At 42.9% G+C, this 27,964-nt stretch overlaps 1 protein-coding gene and 2 long non-coding RNA genes across 4 annotated transcripts; 1 reads left to right on the forward strand and 2 right to left on the reverse strand.

The window, feature by feature from the left end:
* Positions 1 to 56: 56 nt before the first annotated feature.
* On the reverse strand, positions 57 to 27,886 carry LOC120973898 (uncharacterized). Its single transcript, XR_005769531.2, has 5 exons — positions 27,761 to 27,886; positions 955 to 998; positions 800 to 852; positions 546 to 685; positions 57 to 448 (listed from the first exon to the last, which is right to left on the reverse strand). It is a non-coding gene; the product is annotated as an uncharacterized lncRNA (long non-coding RNA).
* Positions 15,507 to 17,795, reverse strand: LOC109765905 (uncharacterized). Its single transcript, XM_020324676.4, has 3 exons — positions 16,893 to 17,795; positions 16,495 to 16,742; positions 15,507 to 16,393 (listed from the first exon to the last, which is right to left on the reverse strand). The coding sequence occupies exons 1-3, from the start codon at positions 17,689 to 17,691 to the stop codon at positions 15,704 to 15,706; spliced, it is 1,737 nt and encodes a 578-aa protein (XP_020180265.1). The 5' UTR covers positions 17,692 to 17,795; the 3' UTR covers positions 15,507 to 15,703.
* Positions 19,057 to 20,813, forward strand: LOC120973896 (uncharacterized). Of its 2 annotated transcripts, none has more exons than XR_012203967.1 (5): positions 19,057 to 19,175; positions 19,285 to 19,487; positions 19,595 to 19,688; positions 19,757 to 19,969; positions 20,545 to 20,813. It is a non-coding gene; the product is annotated as an uncharacterized lncRNA (long non-coding RNA). The 2 variants fall into 2 exon arrangements; XR_012203966.1 differs by having other exon boundaries at positions 20,570 to 20,813.
* Positions 27,887 to 27,964: the final 78 nt, after the last annotated feature.

The following is a 27,964-nucleotide window of genomic DNA, read 5'->3' on the forward strand; positions in this document are numbered from 1 at the left end:
AAACTGCAAAAACATCTGATGCCAAAGAAACTGCAAAAACATGTTAAACTGTCAGATTCCAGGCAAGAAAAATATATTGAATAATACTGAAAAGGAAAATGTGATGGCATTTTCATCTCTTCTTTCTTACAAGACCAACTCATCATTCTACATGAACCACAATGCAAAGGGTACATAACTACGTATTAGCCACTTGCAAAACAAAAAACCGTGCAACACATAAAACTATATCACCTAGGTTATGTTGCACGAGCATGCGACAACCACATGACATGTATTTTAGGAGACCGAGCACAAAATTCAATATGCATGACATACATACAGGGGGCACAGTCGACATACACACGATTATTCAACGCGACAATGTGAAAATAGAGGGTGTTCTGCCGACGCGATTTAATTATCTTTGGTTGGAATGTGGCCATACTCCTTTGGAGCTGGAGGAGGCCTGCAGGCAAAAAAAAAACCCAGAAGAATACTTCAATTTATTTGTCAGATTCCATCTTCTCATGAGCCTTGTGGCCTACAAATTCCAGCAAACATACCTGAATAGGCCGCAATATATCTTCCAGTTCCCCAGTGATCTTGGAGAAAACGGGCGCATATGTAGGTTTTTGCCCCAATGCCGTTGAATCAATTTAGACAATCTCGGATGAACGCTCGAGGGGATGACCAAGCGAAGTCCCTGATTAACAAGGAACAATACTCACTTTTCAATACTCACTTTTCATACGTGTACGCCCAGCTCACTGCGTAATACCGAAACTGTAATTTAACTTTGTTGGTACTGAACACGTACCTATGTCTTATTGACAGTGCAACTTGCAATGGTGTTAGATTTTTGTGCAGGACCTGTATAGCAGGACCAAGCAAGGCTATTACTTTCAACCAAAGTACTCGATGTTTGAAAAACTCAGTAAGACTAAAAGTTCGAGAGAACACACCAAGGTTTACCTTCATAAAGTTGCCTTGTGATCATAAGGCTTACGGTTTATCACCTGCCAGGACAAGGAATTCTAATAAGCACATTGCATAGGCACAATACCTCTCAGTGGCATAGAACCTGTCTTCTGAGCTCTGACGGAGGTTCAAGCAGAGATAGTACACAGAAATATGCATTTCTTCATAAACTTGCTGTGAAGTTGTCGATGAGTAAATAAAAATGAAGGAAAACAATGCCGTTGGTTACCAAGTTGTAGCACATAGTTTCTGCATGAGGTTCAGGGATTTAGTCGTGTGTATATGCATGTTGCGACAATAAAAGAGTGGTCGATATGTTGAAATGCCTAGAAAGACAAGTATTTAGGAACGGAGGGAGTAGAATGGGGAAAGGACACTAAAGGAAAATGGGCAAACAGACAACCCTCCACAGATCTCTCCCCGCCGCCTCTCTCTCCTCGTTCCATCATCGTCAGCGGCCGCCGGGCCCTCCAGCCGCCACCGCCACCGCCTCCTCCTCCTACTCGTTCCTCACTCCTGATCTTCCATCTCCCTCCCGACCTCGAGCGCAGCAGCGGATTCGGTCCGAGCTGGAGGTGATGTCGACGAGGTTGCAGTTCCCGTCGGCATCCTCTGCAGCGGTTCCCGTGGGGTGGACCGTACTCTGCTCATATCGATGTCGGCGGCCGCGGCCATCTGTGCCATGGCATCAGCCTTCCCCTGCCTGGCGCGGCAGCTTGTTGGTTGGATCGCGCCATCGACGCAGCTGGCTCGGCGGAGACTGGGGACTCTGTATCATACTACCTCTCCGCCCAGTGTGCTCGCTCCCAGTCTCCGACCATTTTTAGGTGCGGATCGCCCCAACATTGCTACACCACACGCATCTCTCTTGTTTACCATGTGCCGAGTCCTCGTACTAATTGAACCTAAGAATTCATCCTGGGGAGCAGCCACCATCTTCGTTTTGGTCTCCTACGCTGACATCCTGGCACCCACCGCATGAGAAAACTTGAAGTTCAGAGTAAAATGTAAATGCAGAGTATGGTCGTTACGTGTGTCCATATCTTCCTGTAGACTACTTTGTGCTGCTTCAATTGTTCCATTTTTTTAGAATTCTGCAAACAGATTTTGCAAGGCTATGTACTTGATCGTCATTTTTTCCTTTGTGTTTTTATTTCTATGCAATAAGTTTTGTTATCTAAAAAAACAGGACACTGATACATAATGTTTCTAACCATCTCAGAATTATTTCATGTATATAATCTGGTAGAACTTGGCATGCTGGGTTCTAGTAGATAAGTTTAATTAGATGGATCAACAATGCAACAACACTGGAAAGTGCAATTTTTATTCAATAGAATTGACAAGATTAATTTTTGTATTACATAGCACTTCCTGTGAATTACAAGCATCAGTTGTATGCTTTATACCTTCATGTAGCATTTTCCCCGTTTCTTGAACTGAATCAATTGTAACAGAAATGGCAACTTTGCCTAGAGGAACACCGGGAAATGGAAACATGCAACTGAATCCCCGTGCTTTTTCCAAAAGTTTTCTACATCACTTGGGTAGAATCCTCTGTAGTTCAATAATAACCCCCGACGAGGGTAAAGGCATGGTCCAATATTACTAGAGCTGCTCTGAAACATATTTTTGATTCAATTAAAGTAACTTTGGTCATTGGCTCTAACATCATAATCTGGATTTTTGTACTGCTGTACTTATGATATTCTGTTTTTATGAACAGCTATTAGGACTTGGCATTTTTCATTTCCCATGATATAAGCCCAGTGTGACTTGTCTTGTCATTTATTTCAACTAGTAATAGCTACTTGCCTTTGTTGGAACAGGGAGAAAGGAAAACAAGCCCCGACTATGGACAAACAATTTTCTAAGACTGACAAAAAGGGTACAACCTTCATTGATTCTACAGCCTCCGCCAAACATGTAAGACATAATTTATACCTACTACTATGATGATTTGGAAGTGCGTAATACCTACTTACAGATAGAAGTTGATGCAAATAACTTACTGTTGGCCCTTCATGCACAAATTAAGACCATAGTTCACTTGAATTCTGATCTTTCAATTGATGAACTAATGCAGAAATGTGACTCATCTAAGTGGTGTGATCGCGTAGTTGGCTTTGGTGGTAGAATTAGAGCAAGAAATTTGCGAGGACTAACATTAAGGAAGGCTGAATAGGTTTCCAAACTTCAAGCTTCTGAGCACGCGAAACAAGTACTTGATGAAAAGTTCAATGGCGTGGTGCAAGAAGAATTAGCAATTAAACGTCTTATGTTTGCTAGATCTCTAAGTGATAGTTCTCATGAAATCCAACATGATCAAGTAGGTTGTTCTCATACATTGATTTTATATGTTGTTATACTTTGTGCCAATTTTTTTACAAGGACTGACTTTCATAAACTACTCAACATTTTGTAGGACTGATGGTCCACCGTAAGATATAGAAGCATCAGGAGGCATTGTATTCACCGATGAAGAATGATATCCATTAAAAGAACTATGTTGTCCCTCGACTGAAGATTAAAAATATTATCTTTTCTAGTTCTCTCGTTTTCCGAATAGATATGAGCAAGTAGATTGGTCATCTAAGGAGTGCTTTTGAATCAAATTTCTTAAATGATATTTTAATTTAAGAATTATATGTTGTAATTTTGGTATTTCTATTAATAAAAGAGGTTACAATCTTTTCTATTCATATTATTTTGTTTCTATATTTGTGTCGATGTTAATATTGAAATGTTGGATACTGCATAAAGTGATTGCTGAACGGATACTTCTACTAATTAATATAAGTGGTTCTGATGGATATCAAAGTTGTGAACAGAGTGGTTGCCATGAGAACACTATTAGTGAAGACAAAAGTGGTTGCTAATACTAGATTGTGGTTGCTATTGCCTTGGGATTAACGATGACACGCCATCCTGTCGTTACAAGAATAACGACCACAAAATGTGGTCGTTAGACTTTTAACGACGGAGCCTACTACGACTAGCACATTGTGGTCGTTAATGACCTTTAACGACTACAATCTGACTTTTAACGACCACATATATCGTCGTTAAAAACCATTTTCCTAGTAGTGTACCGCTCCCCCTCGCGGTACTGCCGCTGGACCCAGAGCGGTACTACCGCGGTGGTAAGGGCGGTACTACCGCCTCTACTGCCGCAACTAGTACCGCAAAACCCGACACGAGAAAAAGAACCCTCGAGTCGAGGCGGTAGTAGCACGTAGCCGCAGCGGTACTACGGCAGAGAGCTCCAAGCGGTACTACCGCTGTGGCCCGCGGTACTACCGCTGGGACCAGAAGAAGCACACACAAGAAGGGAAAAGAGCTCTCCATTGAAGCGGAAAGGCTCGGAGGGTGTGCAAGGGATGTGTACGTGTTGATTCCACCCTAGCCTTATCAAAGCGGACCCCTTTTTGATAGTAAGGTGACTCCTACGAAACTAGTCCACCAAACTGAGTCGAAAGGACTACACCGTCTTCGCTTCAAACTCCGAGGGGATGGAATCGTCTCGTGCCAAAGGATGAATCTCTGAAAAAACTCAACGCACATGATTAGTCCGCAAAAGGAAAATGAAGGTGCTCCAGTCTTTTTTCGGGTAAACACGCCCGAGTACCCGGGTACAATTCACTTCTGATATCTCGCGGTGCGTGAACGGAATTTACCTAAAGAGCGTGGCGGCGGCGGAGGACCCTGACAGGCACGTTACCCCCTTGACGCTGCATGGCTCTCTGCCGCACCCGGCGCCTGCCGCTTCACTCCCCGAAGAGGCAAGTCACTAATTTGGAGGACCCCACTTTCCCGTTGGATGGGTCCTCGTCTGATCAGACGGCTCACAAGTCGTAGGAGGAAGCACACGATCCGTGTGCATTGTCCTTATTGGTTGCGGTGGACTACCAACTCACGTTTCGACTTGGATTTCTTTTACTACCTCAATTCCTAAATACTACTACTTTCGTCCTGGTTTATTAGTCTTCATTGTAATGTGTGTCAAATTTTAATCATAGATTTAATTAATAAAAATTCATGTATGTCACAAAAATTATATCATTGAAAATTATGTTTAAATATGAATCCAACGATATAATTTTTGTTGACATGAATTAATATTTTGTCAGTTAAATCTTTTGTCAAAATTTAGCACAAATTACAAAGATGACTAATAAATCAGAATGAAGGTAGTAGTACTTACTCCGGTCCTTTTTACTCTGCATATAAGAATTGTCTAAAGTCAAACTTCGTAAAGTTTAACCATATTTGTATGAAAAATATTAACATCTGCAATGCTACATTTATACAATACGAAAACTAAAATCATCACACATCTAATGTTGTTGATTTCACATTTTGAATGTTGGTATTCTTTTTTATAAACTTGGTCAAAGTTTACAAGCTTTGACTTCAGACAAATTTTATATGCAAACAAAAAAGGACCGGAGGGAGTACAACTATTTTTCTTTAGAAGCTTCCAATCTTCAATCATGGCAGTACAAAGAACAACAGAGGTAATAAAAATTATAACCATGTTCGTGGACCACCTAAACGACTACACGCACTGGAGCAAGCCGAAAACGCGCCGCCATCACCCCCTTCTCACCGGTCCGGACAAACCTTGCTGTAGTAGACAGTCAAAAAGTCATCATGCTAAGGCCCCGTAGGACCAGCGCACCAGAGTAGCAACCATCACCGATGAAGAAAGTCATATATCAGAAGGATCAAACCTGTAAACATCTAAACAAAAGTCGAATATAAACCGAATCAAGACACATGCAAGGAGGCAAAAAAGGTATAGGTAACCAAACACGGCTATAGTATACCAATAGAAGGCTCATCTACAACTGAGGCAAGAAAAATAGATAGTTTCAGACATGGAGTTTCTTAGCTCGGGCTCAAATGAGCTTAGCTGGACAATAAAATCAGGAAAAAATGTTTTTAAAAAAATTCTGATTCTTTTAACATTAAGATAGTTTTTGAGTGCTTCCAAATTTTTATCGTGGAAGCTGTGGAGAAAAATTGGATGCTCCGGGATGCTACTTCCAAAGCATTTTGAAGTGCTAATTTTCTTTTTTGGCACGACTTTCACAAATGTGATATGATGATGAAAATTTGTAACACGTGAAACATTTCTTGTTCGCCACAAAACAAATAAGAATTCTTTGAATTAGTTATGATTTTTTTTTTCAAATTTACTGCTAACGCGAAGAGCATTTGAGCTCGAGCTGAGACGAGGACTTTTTGATAGTTTCCATCTTCTCCCATTCTTTAAACCATGAACCATCAACATCACCGATATAATTGAAGATGATATCTACTTGGATAAGTTAAGAGGTGTAAATGCATATATCCAATTGAAGGTTTATTGTCACCTTCTTGCTTGCAAAGTGCATACACTGTTTATTCGTTCTATTAAGTTGCATGAAAATTCAACAACAATTAACAGAAAGTATGTACAAAGCACTCATATTCCTTACTGAAATTTACTGTTGTTTCACAGAGGGAGCAGAACTCCAGACACAGATGACACGCCTCTGTTTTCCAGAGCACCAAAAAGATTTATAAAGCAGAAAACTTGCAAGACAAATATTGCTTTACCCAACAAGAAGACTTTCCTATGTTTGCATACATCGCACTTACTTTGGACATTGATAACGCGCGTACGTTCAGCCGGGAGACACCCCAGCCCGAAAGAATTGTTCGTGCTGGGAGGGTCGCTGGAACGAACGAACTCGTTAGGTGGAAGGACCCCTCCAGCCCGAACAATCCCATGTCGCATAATATTGTCGCTAGCACAAAGATTTGGCTCCTCTCCCCTCCAGCGGACCAGCCCAAAATGGGACAAAGCCCAGAAACGCCATTTGCTCCAAGAATATAAAAAAACAAAGAATTACAATATTGAAGGCCCAAAACTGCTTATGTCCCAAATTTTTGTAGAGAACACAAAAACGGCCTAAAAATGCACTGACCAAGAAAAACAATACTCCCTCCATTGTTATTTACTCCGCATATTAGCTTTGGTCAAAGTCAAACTTTGTAAACTTTAACAAAGTTTATAGACAAAAATGTTAACATATACGATAACAAATCGATACAATTAGATTCATTATTGAATATACTTTCACAACATATAGATTTATTATTGTAAATGTTCATATTTTTTTCTATGAACTTGGTCAAACTTTATGAAGTTTGACTTCAGTCAAATCTAATATGCAGAGTAAATAAAAACGGGGGGAGTACCTGAAAAAAATCTAGGAACAAAAGGTTGCCATCCTTCAGTGAACAAAACTACCATATAATCATGAAAAAAGGTATATTATAGAAACTTTCATGATTTGCTGTGATGTTCATGCACACTTCATGACAAAAATGAGTGTGGAAAATTTGCCATGATATAATGGAAAAAAAATGGCCATATAAGATAGAACAAAAAAGATTTGTACAAAAATTGTCATCGGGCATGTACACAAATATTCTGAGCAATGCCATGTCAATGGATACAAAATCCTTAACTTCATCATATTTCAATACACAAATGTACTTGCATTTTCCTTGCACACAACCAACAGGAAGTAAAAACAGAAAAACGACATATACACGAGAAAATGGCATGATATTAAATGAGAAACCGTGCAGGTTTAAAAGTTTTTCCCATGGGCCATAGCAATGTTTGATGGAAAATGCTCTATCTATCATGGAAAACTTAGCTACCAAAAGGTTTACACTTGTAATTGTTTTTTGCCATGTTATCAAGTATGAATTTGCCATGGTACTTGGATTAAACTTGCCACGATCCATAAATTAATTTTGCCATTGTCCATAAAAAAGTTTGCCATGTCAAAAGAGATAAATAAAATATGGCAAATTTGCCATATCCATATGAATCATAGTAATACACATTTCAAGAAAAAAATAGTGGTAACTATTTGAAAGATGGCAGGTTTGCCATGATTTAAAAACTTGCCATGGTCAATCAATTAATTTTGCCATGGTTCATATAGTAAGTTTGCCGTGTTAGAGAAATAAAAACTAACATACATTTGAAGAAAATGGTGGCAAATTATTTGAAAGATGGCAAGATTGCCATGTTTTAAAGACTTTCAGAATTTTTGCTAGTTTTTAATGGCAAAACACCCCGTAAGAACACATCTTAATTTGCCATGGCAAAAATACATGGAACTTGCCGTGGCAAATTTAACTATATTGACATGGCAAATATATCACATGGAACATGGCAAAAATGATGTGAAATTGCCGTGGCAAATAATAGTGAAATTTGTCATGGCAAAAAAACAGTTAAAAATTTGCCATGATGTGTGAATTGCCACGATCGATCAAAATAAATTTGCCATGGTAGAGAATGAAAACAAATGTCACGTCTTACTCAATTTGCGACCTATGACATTTTTAACAAAATTGTCATGTTCTACTCAACATCTACTCAAGTGAGTCGAGAATCTAAGTACAATAAATAGTAGGAATGGGAAAACTACAAAAAGTTGTTTGAAGATTGCCATGTTCTGCGCACAAAATGTCATGTTCTACTCAAATTTGCCATCTTCGACATTGTCTACAAAATTGCCATGTTACCATGGCAACTAGCACAAGTGCATCTACGGATTCATTTAATGGATCAGGCTATAGTAAACTTGCCATGGTCCATATTATATTTGCCATGGTCCATATAATAAGTTTGTCGTTAGAAGAAATAAAATATAGCATAAATTTGAAGAAAATGGTGGCAAACTATTTTAAGACCGCAAGATTGCCATGTCTTGAAAACTTTCAAAAAAATTGTTTATTTTTAACAGCAAAACAACATATCTTAATTTCTCATGGCAAAAACACGTGAAACTTGCCATGGCAAATTTAACTATATTGATATGGCAAATATATCACATGGACCATGGCGAAATAAATTAAAAGTTTGCCATGACACTAAAAGTGAAATTGACATGGCAATAATAGTGTGAAATTTGCCACAGCAAAAAAAGAGTAAAAAAATTGCCATGGTGTGTGAATTGCCATGATCCATCGTAGAGAATGAAAACAAATGTCATGTCGTACTCAATTTGCCACCTCTGACATTTTTAACAAAATTGCCATGTTCTACTCAACATCAACTCAAGTGAATCAAGAATTCTAAGTACACTAAATAGTAGGAACGGAAAATCTACTAAAAGTTGTCCGACAATTTGCTATGTTTTGCACAAAAAATGACATGTTCTACTCAAATTTGCCATCATCTGCACCTAAAATAGCTCTGTCATCATCTGCGCCTAAAAATAGCCCTGTCATCGTCTGCACCTAAAATAGACCATAATGAACATGAACATCAACTAAAAATGCCATCATCTGCGCCTAACATAGCCCTTCACAGAAAAAAAGTGTAGAGAAGAGGGGGAACAGGAAGACACCCTGCAGGCATCTCACTACCTGACAGTAGCGACACACAGCAGCGATAGCAAAAAATAGCGCATGATGGCCTCTGGCCTGGACTTCCTGGCAACCCCAGCGCCCGTACAAGACAAGGAGGAGGGTCCCGTCACCCATGGGCAGCGCCCTGGTCACCGGGCTAGGAGAAGACGTGACGGTGGAGGGTGTCGCGGCGCAGGATCGCGCCGTCGCCTCCGGGCGGCCGCGCAACGGACAAGTTCCCAGCGTCCCGATAAGCTTGAGAAGACGACGAGGATGATTCCGTCGCTCACGAGGAGGAGGGCGCCGAGGGGCTAGGACGGCCGTCGCCTCCAGCCGCACCGTCGCGACGGGTGCGCGGCGGAGGAGACGCAGCTCCGCGTGACGGCGGACTATGATGGCGTCGGTCAGCTCGGCGACGGCGAGGAGCACGCAGATGGAGGCGGCCTCGACGGCCGTCGCCTCCCTCGCCCCTAGCCCCCCGCCCATGACGGCAGATGGAGACGCTCGGCTCGGACCCGGAGCACGCCGGCCTGGTTCTCGGCACCGGCGAGTATGACAGCGAGCTGCGCCGGTCGGCCTCCGCGGCTTGGCTCACCCTATGTGGGCTGGGTCAGTGTGTGTGAGATGAAAGGATAAGCAGAGGAACAGAGAGCGTTTGGCTGGGGAGGAAAAGCATCGTTCGGGATGGGGATAGCTTTTACCGAACGCCCGGATGATGTATTTGACGCCCAAGGCTGCACTCGGCCTCCACTAAGAAACCTACCATTGCCATGTTTGTTGGAGTGAATTGCAAAAAACCACCACATTTTAAGTTTATGTTTGGATTTGCCACCACATTTCTTGTGCGCCCCAAAAATCTACCGATTTTCTTGCTAATTTTCTCAATAAACACTGATGATCTATTTAGGACGAATTAATTCCATTTCCGATATATCGGGCCCACTGGTCAGGTCCAGATGACACTAAATGGTCAACGTTGTTTGTTTTGACTGCTAAAACAAATCCCACCGCAACCATTGTCCCACCTCCTCTCGCTCTCGCTCATGGCCGGCGCGGCTCCGCCGCCTCTCTCTCCCGTGACCCCTCCACCTTCCTCCATCTCCTCTCCCTCCCAGTGCCGGCGAGATCCGCAACACTGCGTCCCGTTCCGAGCCGTCTCACACTAGATCAGGTGGATCCCACGACGCAGCTCCTTCCCCTGCCCTGCATCGGTGAGCTCCGCCCCCACCTCTGGCGCGCGGCGAGCCTGATGCATGGGACGGCCGGCCGGACTCACGAACGAGGACGACCAACCACGACGGCAACTACGCATGAGGAACGCGAGCACGTCCTCGGCATAGAAGAGCCAGAGCGCGTCGTCGACGCCGCGCGCCACCGGCATGGCCAGGGCATGCCGCTGGCACCGGAGCCCACGGTCACACCGCACATCGAAGATGCTCGCCAGCCGCGCCATGGAGTTCCCGTTGGCCACAGCTCGGCAACACCACAGCAGCATGCGTCACGTCTCACAGCCTCGCCATGCCGGCTCACGCCACCGTTTCGGCCTTCTCTAGCCAGGGAAGACCGCGTCACCGGGCTACTCGCCTCCTGTTGCTTCCGGCGTTGACCCAGGCAGCACGGCTGATCCGCAGACCATCACCTCTGCCCTCCCGTCCATCTCTGCCCATGCACGCGAGGTGTTTGTTGGAATGCCACAAGGAGGACAAGGTTTGAGCAAGATGACGATGCTGGCGGGTGGGCCCTCTGTTCAACTTAACGGTCAACCGACGGTGTTGACCATTTAGCGCCATGTGGACCTAACCAGTGGGCCCGATATGTCAGAAATTGAATTACTTCGACCCAAATCGACCATCAGTGTTTATTGAGAAAATTAGCAAGAAAATCGGTAGATTTTTGGGGCGCACAAGAAATGTGGTGGCAAATCCAAACATAAACTTGAAATGTGGTGGTTTTTTGCAATTCACTCTGTTTGTTGGCATGTTAGCAAGTCTTCAGGTCGACCAAGATACTGGTCCAAATTAGTATCGATTTTCTATATCATAGGAGCATATGCTGTGGAGCTCCCAAGGAAGTACTCCCTCCTTATCAAAATATAAGACGTTTCTTGAAATAGCAGTACCAATAGAAAACCTCTAAGTGAACTCCCTCCTTATCAAAATATAAGACGTTTCTTGAGATAGCAGCACCAATAGAAAACCTCTAAGTGCTGCAGGCATGTAAGCATTTATAGGGACTTCACTTACAAAATGGTAATATCAATATACCAATTCCAGAGATGGATAAAACACGTTTTGTCATCATGCAAAATATTACTCCCTCTGTCCCATAATGTAAGACGTTTCTTGACCCTAGTGTTCTAACATGTCATCTAACAGAAAGCATGATCGCATCACCATCTGTTCTAACATGTCATGTAACACCAACTCAACAGAGCTTCACACAACAAGTCAGCCTAGCAACAAAATCCGAAAGAAGAACACTATGGAGCAAATACAAAGAAAGATGAACCCAACCAGATGCACAACACTCCACAGAAACCCACCAGTGCTGTACGCGGCTGTACGCCACAGCATGCTAGCTAGTAGTATAAGTTATGGCCAAACAGAAATAGATAGATATGACTGGGTAAAAAGGTATCATAATCATACTTCATACCATTCTTCTGTCACAGCATTCTGCAGGCACCAAGTTAAAGTTGGTGCGCCGCCAGAAGCAGCATCCTCTAACAAGGTGTTGTGCCGGTGATAGTCAGCGTGGTGCAGCCGCCATCTGCCGCATACTTTGGGCATTCTTCTTCACACTCAACTCCATGTCACCTTTAGAGTCAACATCTTCTTTGCGATGGAGCGGTCTCGTGGGATTGGCATGCCTGTAGAGCTCTCTGATGGTTCCGCCATGGGAGACCAGGTTAACTCGCTCTCCTGTTGGTGCAGGAGATATTTAAGTTCAAAAATAATCCTCACAAGGTCATAGGCAAGTAAGCAAATATCATGCAGGTAACCAAAAGGTGCCAGGTTAAGCCACCTCCTCCTTTGAATAGCATTCCTTTTGATAAGTGCTGAGCAAGCACTCAAGGTTTTTTTTTTTTTTTTGAGATTGTCAAGTTTACAAAGTAATAGTCTGATTCACCAGTTATAGGTCGAAGTAAAAATGAAGCCCACAGTTTTGTTTTGTTTTGCTTTTTGCGGGGAAAAGTCTGAAGCCTGGAGCTTACCTTTATGTTTCTCGACTATGTTATTATATTGTTATACAGGCACGAGACACATCGCTCTGATAGTTGATCAAGACTCTCTCCACCACCCTGAAAGGACAAGCCAATTCAGAAAACAAATATTTCAAGACAAGCTAATGCATGCAGGTATGTCTTGAGAAAAACAGCAGTTGTTAGCATCAAAGCACTGATGCAGGCATACAGCAGGTTAGACCGTTAGAGAGAAGCTGTATGGGCATCCTGTATGATAATAATCGGCCTAGAATAAAAATTGGTCTTTCACGTACAAACCTATGAACCTATTGCGTGTGTAAGTTCATAATAACAAGTGATAGTATGATTTGGCAGAGCTGGTTGTCTGTCAAGTCTCCCTCAGAAGCAGCTGCACGTATTTGGCAGGGTACCAAAACAGTGACTTGCATTGATACCTCATTTCATTAGGACTAGGAGCACGTCATATTAAGTGAACATTATTTTTCCACTGGAAGATCAATCCATGTTCAACATATTCAAGCCTACATAATGGTTGACTCTAGGCCATTGAATGATGTAGCATCTATGCATATCTACTTGTGACATCTTAAGATTACGATTACAAACAACCATGCATTTGCAACATTTCCAAGTACAGTATTCTCCACTGGTCAGTGAACTAATATCAACTTTCAACTAAAGAAATCAACTGATAAAACATTTTCTCAGAAGTAGAAAAATATGAATGCTCACGCTTCTCTTATGGGTCATAAAAGCTTTGTAAGCCTCTGGTCTTTCTTTGGCAGCATCTTGAAACGTCAGGCCCTGCACATCTCCTATGTGCCTTTCTCTAAGTGCAGGATCAAACACAACCTACAATGCAAATTGCTTGCTCATTTGTTCATTAATATTATATCCAACAAATTTTTAGCACAAATTACATGGAAACAACATGGTGTATGGCTGTAATGTTTGAATAGCAAAAAGGGTCAAGGTGAATGAACATTGGGCAAATTGCAGATTTTTGCTATTGTTCTTGCAGTGTCTGGTGTCCGCTTCAACTCGGATGAGTATATGGCAGCTGGTTTGGTTTCTTTAGACAGCCAACGAGCAACCTTGACAATGAAGTCAAACAAGTTCCACATAAAAAATGCTACTCTAAATGTCTTGTAGTAATACAAGGGAGCCATACAATCCCACAACAGCTGGCTGACTCTCCCAGTCTCATTCAGGTCTGCATCCAAGTGTCCCTAACACAGGAGTAGGATACCATATCAGATCGATAGAGGGTTGGGTAATGTGCAAATACGCACTAAGTTGGATACCATATCAGATCGATAGAGGGTTGGGTAATGTATTGCCCCTACCTATTTATTCAGATTATAAATAGAATCAGGTAAGGGAAATTGGCCCTATCACAGTATCATTTGTTGGCATTTGCTCACACATTACAAAACTGCCAATTGGCTCAGTACTATCCAACATCAGGGCTCTAACCTAGGTTGTGGCTCTCTCTAAGCAGAGCTCATATACGGATTCCTAAAAGCTCAACTATATTTATAAAAATCCAATGCCTTTCAAGTATTAAGTAACTAAAAGTGGAGAATGAGAGCTCTCACAGATGCAATCTGTGGTAACCAGCTTGTCTTCTTCCCTTTGATCAGCATCGACATTTCTGATTTCGGAAGAATCTGGCAGGGAAAAGCAAGAAAACATCACGTGAACAAGATGTAATGGAACAGAATAATTTCATGGTCATTGATGGTTTGACTTTGCTACCATTCTATCAATCTTCTGGAGAAAATCTCAACTTACCTCATGAAAGGTACATAGTTTCGGCAGGTTGTTTTCTGTGTGCGTTCTTTTGATCTTCTCGACAGGATCTCACAATCACGCGGCATCAAACCATGCCATTAATCTTTCTTCTTGAAAATTGTTTGAGATTTCACATTCAAATTTCCATGAAACGTTCAAGTCATCTCCGTCTAACAAAACAGAGCATGAAAAATGTTCCAAGTCATCTGTGTCTAACAAAACCGAGCATGAAAAACTCAAAACCGAGCGTGAAAAACGTTCAAGTCATCCTTGTCGCGGCTCTCTCTAAACAGAGCTCATATACGGATTCCTAATAGCTCAACTTCATCTATAAAAATCCAATGGCTTCCAAGCATTCAAAACTAAATGTATAGAATGAGACCTCTCACAGATGCAATTTGTGGTAACGACCTTGTCTTGTTTTCTTCGATATGCATCGACATTTTTCTGATTTCTGATTAATCTGGCAAGGAAAAGCAAGAAAGTATCACATGAATAAGATGTAATGGAACAGAGTAACTTTCATGGTCATTGATCGTTTGACTTTGCTATCAATCAATCGATATTTTGGAGAAAATCTCAACCGACCTCATGAAAGGTAGCATCATCAAACCGTGCCATGAACAAACAAACCATCTACTGACAAAACAGAAGTAGATGGATATAGCTGGGCAAAGGGTATCATACCATACTTCATAGCATTCTTCTGTCACAACATTCTGCAAAATAGCTGTGCACCAAGTTGATCACATGTTAAACAGGACTGATAAGTAGTTCATGAGCAACTTAACATGGCTTCATACTGTGTACAACTGAAGCCACGTCACCAGTGACACACATTCCATATTCCCATTGACCGGGCAGAGGTTTTAAGCAAGACAAAAAAGAAAACTGAGTGTTTTGCAGCAACTCAAGTTCCCAGCAGAGCTTATCCATCTGAATCTAGTCGTAACAGAATGAAAGCAAATATTATTCTAGACTAGGGAGAGTAACATGGCATATTAACAAAATATTCCAGACTATTTGCATAATGTGCCTGCTTAACAGTCAAATCAGAAATACTTCCCACAGCATGACTTACACGTTAAAGCAGTAATGAAAGTAGAAACACATCAAGAGATGACTTGTAAAACAGAGTCGATACGCACATGGTCGAAATCTTACATAGCAGATCGATACAACAATAGGTCAACATCTTACATAGCTGATCAAATACTTGAACAGACAAAATACTACTTGCAAACCAGAGAAATAGATAGATATAACAGGTATACTTCATAACATTCACGCCCGAGCACTGTCAAACATATATCCCTCTCATAGAATAACCTTGTTGGTTCGAAGAATAGGTGACCAAGCAATGGTAATCTTCACCGTAGAGCCGGCAAGGACACATTCATGTTCACTTATGCCGCAATACTGAGGCTTGACCATGAAATCAGCTTTCGCAGAAACTTTAGGAGGAGAGTCTGGAGGAGAGTCTGAGTAGGCTTCTATGAAAACATTCAAGGTTTCTTCCAATTCTTCAGAAACGTCTCTAACTCTCCTTAATTCAACAGAAACAACATGCCTTGACAGATCAAGGTAACCATCTTCTTCGCCTATTGGCATCTTCCCACCATCACAATAACGAGAATCAAGCAACACAACTTGGGTGGGCGGGGCAGTTTCTTGGCCTCCATGAGGTGGTGAGGAGCAGGCAACTCGGCCTCCATGAATGAAAGGGGATGTATTGCCTTTAACAAAGCCACCGACACGCAAGAAAGTTGCTTGGACCGATTGACAGTACAGTTGCTGCAGGCTTAACTCTGTTGTGCAAAGACGGTTATTCAAGGTAAGAGTATATAAACCGTTATCGGTATGATAGCCACTGTACTGGCATCTTTTAGTGATCAACACTCTGTCTTCAGACTCTGTTGGGCCTTTAAGTTTTAGTTGGACTTCGAGGTCAACATGGTCCTTGGCCAAAATTGCACGAGATGGGCCAGTCAAGCACAAGAAGGGTTTCTGCAGGCATCATAATTACACATGCTTAATTGCAACAAACTAAGACGTATGAGACGATGAGGAGATAGAAGGATATTTAATAGAATACGGCAGGCGCTTACTTCTTGGGTGATCTCTTGGAAGTTCCCCCTTCCCCTCAAGAAGAGAATATTGCGTCTACGATCCACATTGTCTCGTGCGGCGACGACACCATACACTTGGAGTGGCCATTCCAGGAGTGGCCATTTGAGGTCCAAATCGATGTTGGCAATTTTAAAAGACAAGATCTGCAAGGTGGTCCCGTAGGTAGCAAGATGGTGTGGGATCTGTCTGGGCGTGTAGTGTGTAAAGTGCATGGGGCTCACTAGGGCTGCAGAGTTTTGCCAACAGAAATAAGTTAGTGTACATCGATCCTAATAAACCATGAATCGGTACTTGCTACAAGGAAGGAATTTGCTGGTTGGCAATTAGAGAACGAACACTGCTGTGTGATTAACTAGGAGTGTTGGCCATATCTTACTTATGAATTCAAAGTGTTCAACAAAAGATGTCAAGCCTTGACAGTAGCCCTCGAAGTCACTCGCGTCGAACTCCATCTGCCTCCTGGCCTTCTCCTTATTATCCATCTTCTCATACTCCTGCCTGGACTTGAGCCTCTTCTCCCTCTCCTCTGAAGAAGTCAGCACCTTCTCATAAGGATACTTGTGCCGGAAAGGGGTCAGTTCCAATTTGAGCTTGGACATGTCACGGCGCACATCAGCTAGCCGCTGTAAGATGCCGTCAATCCCCGACTGTGGTGCCTTGTCATGTTCATCTTTCGTCTCCTTGCTGCTTCTGCTGCTGCTGCTGCAGATGAGTGGGGCTGAAGGTACGATCCTGTAATTCATAAAAGCGACCATCTCGTCCATCTGCGCACAGAGCTCCTTGATCTCCTGCTCAGAGATGATGGAATTTGGTTTGCCTAGGTCCATCTCGACCTCCCCTGGATTCTTGATCTGCTGACTTGATTTGCCTCCGTTCATCTTGTCCTTGCGAAGATCTTCATCTGCAACCTCGCCACACTTGAATTCGGACATCTCTGTATCCACATGCCCGCCTCTGGCAGGCATCGAATCCATCTGCTCGCCGATCTTGCCGTCACTCGGATCCTCAGCGAGAATTGAACTCGTACCCGGAGCGCCCAGCTTGCGGATTTTGAACGGCGGGGGGCTCCCCTCCACGACGTCTTCCCCGCCGCCATCCGCATTCGCAGATCTTGTGGGGGAAGGGATGGGGTCGTTGAGATTGCCATACTCGCCGCCGCCGCCGCCGCCATCCATCGCAGTTCTTGTGGTGGTGGGGATAGGGGTGTTGACTGCTGAGTTTGCTACACTCACCGCCGCCGCTCTCTCTCCGCGTTAGGGTTTCGATCTACGGAACGGCCGGGTTCCGCGTATGTTAGGCTTGTATAAGACGCGCTTGCCTCGGGCCCGTCCAGACATTCATGTGCCGTGTCTGGGCCGGCCCACGAAGCACGGCTGTTAGGCCAAGTTTGGGCCCGACCGCTTCGCTTATCTCTACTCCTAATGTCTCAGTTGGTAGTCCGCGTTCCGGGTTTATTTTCGTCCCACCACTTTCGTTCGGTTTTTTTCGTCCGGTTTTTTTCGTAGGTTTTTTTTCGTTTGCTTTCACCACCTGTTTCACCCGAAAAAAACCCGACCCGCAGTTGTTCGCATCCTTCCTCTCGTCGCTCCTCGCCTCCACTCTCTCTCTCTCTTCTAAATCTCCGCCGCCCCTCCTTTGATTCTGGCCAACGCCATCCGGCTCTCGCGTCTGCCACCATGCGGACGAGGCGCAGCCGCAGACGCCGCCGCCGATCCGGGGACACGCCTCCGCGACGCCGGCAACCGCCGCCCCCGCCGGCGCTTCGGATACGTCGCGGATCTGCAGCCCACCGTCTTTGCCCGCCTGCGCCGCCCACCGTCTTCGCCCGCCTGCTGCCGCCCCTTCGCCCGACCTTCCTCCACCGGTGAGGCCTACCCACGTCCAGATTTTTCGTTCGTAGGTATCTGTATCTTCCTTTCCTTTTCCCACCCTCACTTGATCTGGATTCAGAGGAGGGGTTGCTCTGTATGGCGGCGGCGTCAAGCGCCGGCAGCGTCACCTGGATCTCCTCGAGCCAGGGCCCTCCGCGCGCCAGCACCTTCCCCATCGCACGCGATCTGTCCGCTCCGACGCACGGTGAGCGCGCTGCCGCCGCCTTGTCACCGACGTCCTGATCCATCGGCGGCAACGGCGGCTCCTTCTGGCCGGATCAAGGCGCGGAGACCCGTGGGATCCCCTCCTTCGGCAGGACCTCCTCATCTGGTGAGATCCCCTTCCCATGTCTAATGCCTCAAACCGTTCGGAAAGCACCACCAAGTTTTTTTACTGAGTAATTAATATATTGAATGCAAGATTGCATTCTTGCACGGACAGAGAGTGGAACACCACCTTCAGTTTCTCATCTGATCCCACTTGTGGACTCCATGAATGAAGTAAGATAACAATCCATTGGTCAATTACATTGCCTCTTTAGATGGTTTTTAGTGGGCGTCAGACTTGGTTTAGATGGCTTTTGTTGTGAAAGAAAACTTTATCTTTCTAAAGACTGTACTCTGAATCTTACATCTCATACTTGAAATTTTTTTTGCATAATTTTTTTAGGCCTGATGTGTATCCAACGGCATGGGAGATTAAAGATTTTCATGAGACTGACGATTGTGATTTTGGCCCTGTACTGAATAATTTTGTGAGCGACTGGGTGATGATGATTACAAGCCAGGTAACCGAAAGAGTCCTTCGGCCGCTGGCTAGCTAGCTGTTCTTATCTTACTATTATATGTCTTCCTCAGTATTGATTTGTGAATTATTTCTTTTTTCGAACTATGCAGGAGGACTGCATGTGATGAGTTAAGGCACAAGAACTACGACCATTTTAGCTCCAGCAGTAAGTACACAACTAATCAACAATGCATTTTCACGACCCAGACTTCTGCATTCTGGCTGACAGGCTCGCTGGCACAGCCACATAATCTCATGCATTCAAATTGCTAGCTACACGAAATACGCCCAGATCTACGAGTAGGAATCCAAGGTAACACTTATTGCTTACGAGTATTTACTTCATTTTTCTTCTTGTAAAAAGAGAATGCAGGCTGAAATATAAAGTCTGCAGATTCCTCATGTATGTTCAATTTCCAGAATAGGAAGAACCATACCAACAGCATACATACATATTACAGTTCTGCATTTTAAATTTGAAGACCAACGCAAAGCCCGATCGATGTAATTGGAGGTGAATGTCTGTTTTCTTGCTTGTATTTAATCTTAGAAAACAGAATCTCATCAAGTGAAAATCCGCAGGCATTGCAGTCCAATTGTTCTAGGGATTGGAACCAGACGTGTGACTGAATACTGCTTGGAAGATGTGATTCTGCAAAGTTGAGGAAGTTGAGGAAGTATGGACTCAGATCCTTTAAGGGTTTGTTTCCATACTGTGGGGCAGCAGGATCTGAGTCCCACTATGAGGGATCAACCTTCATAGATCAGCTACCGGCGTCATACTGCCCCCACAAGGTAAACCCGCCATTTATCTGGGGTCCCAAATTGCAGTGTTTATCTCTCTCTTCATTTGTTATTAGTCTCTGCGATTTCATTCTTTAGCATCTGATGTGGTAGACCGTTTAATCAAGTTTCGTGGATAGTCTAGCTCATGTGTTTGTGATCTAAGTGGTGCCACATGTTTCTTCATGAAGCCTCACAAGAAAGTTAGATTCTTCTCCATATCTTCAAATTGGCTGTTTATTGATGAGCTAGGTTGACTTGAGCCGTCTTCTGCAAGTGCTCAATTGCAACCTTAAAACCAGTCGCAAAATTGTTTTGGTCCATGTACGACTTAAATAACCTACTATGTATTTAACTATTGATGTGTATACGCAATTATTTACTTCTATATACGGATATCTTCGTTACATAAAAAAAGTTACGGTGTACTAATTGGTAAGTAAATAAATTTAAAATAGTCAGTATGATAGTTCTTCTCTCCTCAAGTCTCAGATCTATTTAGACCTATTTTGTTTTTGTACTTACTCTTGAATTTTCTGCTTTCTATTTCCGAACCCTTTTGATATGTTCCTTACTCTTAATTTCAGCCTTTTAAGGTATGTTCTTCTTCAGGGATTGCAGAGAGCATGGACCACCGTATGGAAGAAGGAGATGCCATCCTTGACTGTCGTTGTCTTTGGTGTGTTGCTGCCATTTTTCTAATTCTTGCACTACAGAGACCTTAGTCTATCCATGTAGGTCATGCCTTCTGATCAGTCTTTTGACTCTTATGTACGTGTGTGCTCTTGCATTACTTAATAGATCTTGTTGTATACGATGATCCATTGTCAGTTATACAAAGGTTCTGATTTTAAAATTTTGTAATGTTCAATTTAGATTTAATTTTATTCCACCTCATTTTGAATGGACAACGTGTGTGCTGTTTAAACGATCACATGTGAAATTCATAGGCATTGTGAGGGCATGGAGAAAGGATTCGATTTTTGAATCTTTTTTTCAGGGTTCAGAGCTATTACCTGCTACACCTACACACATGGAAAACTTAAACTTAGCAGTCCAAAATTAAGCAGCAAACTTTATTGCCAGTCATCTGAAAATTCAGTGACAACTGCTGACACATGAGCTTCATTTTTTAGTAGAGTAAGTAGATGATGCAGATGACAGTTCTACCTCTCTGACAGAAACACAAACTTTCTGACCAAGGGCATACCTACAGGACAGCAGGAAGTCCTAAGGCACGCATCACACATTCACAAAAGATATGGAGCTGATATTTTAGATTAGTCTGAAGCTTTGAACCTTACCAACGCCCGTGATTTGACTCTTGGTGCTTGTGAAGTCTGAATGAAGTACCAGCAGCCAATCTATGAATGATTTCTCATAGTATGTTACATGCTCTGATGTGATTTATGGCAGTTGTGTTCATCGTTTAACCGATCTAGCAATCTATCTTCAGTTCGCTCGAATTGTTTCTTGTTTTGTGGTTACATCTTACATGCATGGTTTGTAGAAGTAAGGGTCCATCTAGCAATCTATTTTCAGTTAGCTAACTACTCCCTCCGTTCCGATTTACTCGTCGTGGTTTTAGTTCAATTTAGAACTAAAACCACGACGAGTAAATCGGAACGGAGGGAGTAGAAGAGAATGGTATTATTATTCTTAATTTCCTATATTAAAGAAGTATGTTGCCAGCAACCTACTCGGGTCCTCCCTGTGCACATCTGGTGGTGGCTCCTCCTTCTGCTTCTTCATGTGCAGATCTATTGGTGGCTCCTCCTACCCTCCACATATATTTATATTTTGCCATTGCTAAAGGTACATGCCTTCATCCTAGAAGAGCCTGATTTTTCTTTTGATTGCATACATCATTAGCTTGCCAGTTTAATAGTCAAATAGGAAATCAAATTCTTCCTAAGATCATGAACGGATTTTCTATAGTTTGGTTGCAAACTTAATGAACCGGTTCCTCAACATTCCAGATTGTGATGATAAGGTTCACAGGAGATGCAAGTACGTCTTCTGTCCAGAAAGGATAAATTGGTGTCAGATTTGACCACAAGCATATGATCTTTGCTCCACAAGGTTGTACTTTGATAAGGCGTGATGCTCTTTTTTGTGTAAGTTTGCCGAGGAGCAGGTCGTGCGCTGCCGCAGGGACGGGAGAGCCGGCGCCGGCTCCAAGTACGCCATCGTCCAAGTTGCGCTTGGGCTTCCCTCCAGCAGGTCCACACCGTATCTTAGGTCGTGATCGGGCTGACAGCGGTTTGGCCACTACACTCGACCATGTGCTCTGCTGACCTCGATGCCCATATTTTCCTAGACACCATGTCACGAGTACCTACCTCACAGGCTGAACTGATGGATGTTGGTATTTTGATCTTGCTATGTCAAATAGTACGATGTAATCTATGGAGCTGAAGCTATAGCTAGATCTTGATCTTACTGTCATATCCGTGTCAAGCACAAGCCGACGCCTCTATTTCCGGTGAGGCCAACCATCTAAAATACCTCCTCCATCTTAAATCCATTGATATACTTTTTTGTTACAGGCTTTTTATATATAGATATTAGAATTGGCACTATTTGGAAGTATCACTTAACTGTTGGACCCTTTTTGCAGTATACATCTTGGCTGGCCTCAACATATAGTTTTTTCTCAAATTATGGGTTTTCTTCTTCTCTCTGTTCATGCATGGTTTGCTTCTGGTGATCCGTAATGTCAGTGGTGTTGCTGCTTCTAACTTCTACTGATCCATAACAAGTGCATACTATTTCGTTTGGATAGATCTTTATATATTTCACATTTAGCAGAAAAGTTTAGTATGTGAACAGATGGTACTATTGCGGATTCTTTAACCTTTTCATGTCTGATGGCATGAACTTATCCATAGTAGGTACATGCAAAGGAACTTGACAAGAGAACAATACTCTTTTGAACAAGGCTAATTTGTTACCTTTAAATATCAGGTCCACACCACACACACACCGTAAAAGAGAGATTTATATGTATCTTTTGCAAGATTGACAGCACACGATGAGAAGAAGACATGGTTTACCTCAGAGCTGGGGACTACAGAGGATAGCGTCTTCGTGGATTCAGATAAGAATAATATTGTAAGAGGGCAAGGTATCATGTATACAATCAAGCATTGCAAAGGACTAGCTACTGCCTTGTTTATTTGTTTTATGATTGCCCAAAATTTTCTTACTAGAATTTTGAGAAGTTTGGCCATCAGTTCTACTGCTTGGTCATTTTGTATATCATGTTGCAGTCTTTCTTTTAATACAAGGTAATATTAATACCATCCATGTACTTTTGTGTTTGCTGTCCTGTACATGGTGACTAATTTTCATATACATTTTGTTTCATATTATCCATGAATATGTTTTTTTATGCATGTACCCTACAACTGGGTTATTATATGTGTGTGAAGTTTTTTTCCTTTTCACTTGATTACCATCTTTGGGCTGAGACTTTATAAATTATTGCAAGTATGTTGAGAGTGTGTTAGAAACTAAGGGCAATCCTAATTGGATATGTCCAGTTCGACATGGCATTTGCAATTGCAGTATCCGTAGAACTAAGAAAGGACCGTTCCAACTGGCAATGAGTATTGGAAAGTATAAATACTACATTACATATGGTTTCAGAAGTATAATAACAAGCTCATTGCTCATATGGTTTCTGAAGTAGAAAACATCTATACCCTTTGATGTTTGAAGTGGAAATGTATCCATGACTGTTACTTGTTGTTGTCAACGATTTTTTTTTTGGAAAAGAATTAATAAAGCCATTTTTGTTGAAGAATAACTGGGGGGTAGCACCCCACCGGTTTGTAATATTACACGCAGGACGATATATTTTCATCGAACTGATAAAAACAACTAGATAAAGAGCTAAAACAAAAATATGGGGGACTGGTCAACATGCTAGGTCAGAGCAAAGCAAAAACCCGTATAAATGAGTCCCAAGGAGCAAAGATCATTATGTAGAATAGAATATTTTTGCTCCATGAAACCTTTCCTGGGCTCCATAAATTGTGTTTTTGTGCTGATGCTTGTGCATATTCTATAATTTTGATTCGTTGTTCAGGCATTTGGAGTTCACAGTTATCTAAGTTTCTCTTATGTGTGTTTTCGAAGAATTTGGTATTTTAGAGTTTTCTATTATATTATCTTTGAATCTACTTAGAATAGATTAGTGGTATGATATAGTGAAGTAATCTAATTCAATTTCCTTTTTCATTGCAACCACTTAATTTCAATCGGGTCAAAATAAAAAAATCATAGACAATTTTTTTCAGCCATAAGTAGAACACCAGAGCTAATCGATACACCATTTTGACAATTGATACACTATTGCAGGGAGAGCAGTGCACGCAGCGGTGGTCAAGGGCTTAGTGCCTGTTGACCTCGTCCGTGGCCGCTGTTGGTCGGTGAAGGAGGCATGCATGAGGTGGTGCAAGGGCATGCTGGTGACGGAGTCGCGCATCATGAGGCCGGGTGAGTAACGCTCGGGAACTACCGGGCGCTCAGATTGACGCGGGATGGGGTTGGCGCGGTGAGTCAAGGAGGAGGATGTAGTTATGGGGGAGGGAGTGACGACGGAGGGGCTTCGATGGCCCGACGAGACCCTACATCATAATCAAGGAGGACCCTACATCTAGAGGAAACAGAGCAGTCTATATCATTAGTCTATTACTGGATTTCTAGAAGAAGGAAAAAGGGAGAAATGGTTGTTTCTGCTACTCTACATTTGCTTTAAAATCGGTGTACATATATCAAGAAGAACTTGGTTGCAAAAGTGATCAAACATAACATTCAACACAAACACATTGGTTTTGTAAATAAATGCCTAAGATCTTATAATTTTGAATTAAATTGTTTGATTATACAATCAGTTCACATTATTTGGTGTAGCATGCTGTTTAACATTTTAGAGTTCCATCCTTTTTAGTAACAAAATAATGACGAGCTCATATTAGTGGATCCATAAAAGTGTATGATATTAGTTTGACGAGGTTATATAGCAAGGCAATTCTTGTTTGACGAGAATAATGAAAACCAAGCAGCAAAAGAAGATAAATTTGGAAAGAAGGGATAATTTTTCGCTCGAGGGTGGGGCTGTAAGGAATCTGTGGCATGAGTAAACAAAACCATCTTGGTCGCCATATAGAAAAACATCTTGGTTGCCTCTTCTCTATCTCGCCCATTTTGTTGCCTGGCATGGAAGAGAGGAGGGAGAGCCGAGGAGCGTGGTGGCCTCTGGCTGTTGCCCTGGAAAAGGCAAAGGCCGTGGCACGACTGCCCGTCGCAATGCCGCTGCTCCTTGCGTGCTTGTTTCCCTCCTTACACCCCCACGTCCAACTCGATCTTCGGCTGCCGCAACGCCGTAGATGACCAAGTCTAGCGCCCGTGCCCGCGCCCGCCGCCCTCTTGTGAATGGCCAACTGATGGCCGAAGGTGGGGAAGGCTTCGATAGTATGATAGTATGATGTGTGTTAGCTGATTGTCAAGAAAAAAATGTGAGTTAGTTGAGACGGCCTTATTCTTGGTTATTTTAGCTCCATGAGTAGCATCTTAAATTTTTTCAAAAGCTCGTGGCAACGCACGGGCGTTTTACTAGTATTCTTTCTCACACTCACACCGGCCTGATCCACAAAATCGTGTCACATCCATCGGCTCCACTAGCTCCTTCATCTTCCAAGGACGCGATTCTAATATCGAGGCACATTGCCTCACTAAAGATAATTTAGGACTTTTTTTAGACGCCGTTTTATGGCTCCTTGCTACTTTAGACCTAAGTTGTATCCCAATATATTTGGACATGAGCAATAAATAAAAGTGTGTTTGCACTAAAAAAATCCATCGGCTCCACTAGAGGCAAACAAGTAGTCTCTGATATATCCAAGGGTGCTCGAGGCAGATATGGTGCTATTATTACTGAGATCAACCTTACAGCTTTAAATTTTCATTGTAATTTCTAGTTCGAAGGTCGTGCTGCCAATTATGAAGCACATAGCTTAGCTAAAGTTCACGCTTTCTCGAGGTCTGGGGCGCCACGTTTGGTTTGGGCAACCCCATGACCATCATTGTATCCCACTACATGTGGATTTTGAAGAATAAAGCTTGTTCTTACCCCTAAAAAAACTAGAGGATAGTGAGTAGTATTGCTTTGCTCCCAACCTTCACTTTTTTCTCTCAAAAGAAGACTTCACTTTTTACCCTCAAACAAATGGAAAGAAAAAGAAACCCATAGGTTTTCCATCACATATTTTTACCCTCAATCAAATAGTAAGAAAAATAAACATGTAGGAGGCCGAACCATCACGATGATGGCAGTTCTCCTTTAACAATAGAGAAGATAAAAATTCAATGGCGATAGGCATAGAAGAAAAATCCAGTATGAGGTTGGGCTGGGCCCAGTTGGCAGAGTTGTTGGCACACATTTCTAATGCTCCCTGTGTCATGGTTTTAGCTTAATTTTGAACTAAAACCACGATACTTATCTTGGATCGTAGGGAGTATATGATAATGCACTTCTTGGCCCAATTGGCACATTTGCTATTTCATTCCATGAAAAAATATGAATTCCCTAAAAAATATGAAAATAAATGGTATGCTCTCTCCCACTGCTTCACGGCACTGGCGAAAGTGGGTGGCTGGGAGCTATGAGAGCGCCACGCCCACATGTTGCGGGATGAGCAATTATGATGCAGAGGCTGCGTAATAAAGCTTCCATTTTCTGAAAAATCGCAAGCGCACTTTTTGCTCATTTGTGTTGGGAAACGTAGCATGAAATTTCAAAAAAAATTCCTACGCTCGCGCAAGATCTATCTAGGATATGCATAGCAACGAGAGGGCAAGACTGTGTCCACGTACCCTCGTAGACCGAAAGCGGAAGCGTTAACTTAACGCGGTTGATGTAGTCGGACGTCTTCTCGAATCAACCGATCAAGTACCAAACGTACGACACCTCCGAGTTCTGCACACGTTCAGCTTGATGACGTCCCTTGAACTCTTGATCTAGTAGAGGTACGAAGGAGTCGATGAGTTCCGTCAGCACGACGGCGTGGTGACGGTGATGGTGATGTGATTCGTGCAGGACTTCGCCTAAGCACTACGACAATATGACCGGAGGAGTAAACGGTGAAGGGGGGCACCGCACACGGCTAAGAAACAATTGTTGTGCTTTGGGGTGCCCCCTGCCCCCGTATATAAAGGAGGAGAGGGGAGGAGGCTGGCCCTAGGGGCGCACCATGTGAGGGGAGTCCCACTAGGACTCCTAGTCCTAGTCGCCCCCCTTCCTTTCCAACGGAGGGGGAAGAGGGAAAGAGAGGGAGAGGGGGAGGGAAAGGGGGGGCGCCCCCTCCCCTAGTCCAATTCGGACTCCCCATGGGGGGTGCCACCTCCCCTAGTACACAGAAATATGCATTTTTTCATAAACTTGCTGTGAAGATGTCGATGAGTAATAAAAAATGAAGGAAAGCAATGCCGTTGGTTACCAAGTTATAGCACATAGTTTCTGCATGAGGTTCAGCGATTTAGTCGTGTGTATATGCATGCTGCGACAATAAAAGAGTGGTTGAGCTAATATAGGGCATTTGATATTTTCTAGAAAGGGGATAGGACACTAAAGGATAATGGGAAAACCGACAGCCGACCGTGCTCCTCCCTGCATCTAGAAAGCACTAGAATAGGAGCATGCCAGCGAGACCTTTTTTATATATATTTTTTAGATCTACCTTTTTTTCTCTTGGAAAGGAAATAACAAATACGCCAATTGGGCCAAGAGATCCTTACCCGAGATGAAGTATGTTCATAACAAATGAGCCTAGCCCAACCCCATACGGGTTTTTTTTCCTTTGATTTCTACCGCCACTGAGAGTTGTTATTGTTTCCTGCAAAAATATAGGATATTAGATATTTTCTAGAAAGGGGAAAGGATGCTAAAGGACAATGAACAAACCGACACAACACATGCTCCTCTGTGCTCCTCCCTGCCAT

This window comes from Aegilops tauschii, chromosome 2 (genome assembly GCF_002575655.3).
Source record: "Aegilops tauschii subsp. strangulata cultivar AL8/78 chromosome 2, Aet v6.0, whole genome shotgun sequence".
Classification (NCBI taxonomy): Eukaryota; Viridiplantae; Streptophyta; class Magnoliopsida; order Poales; family Poaceae; genus Aegilops; species Aegilops tauschii.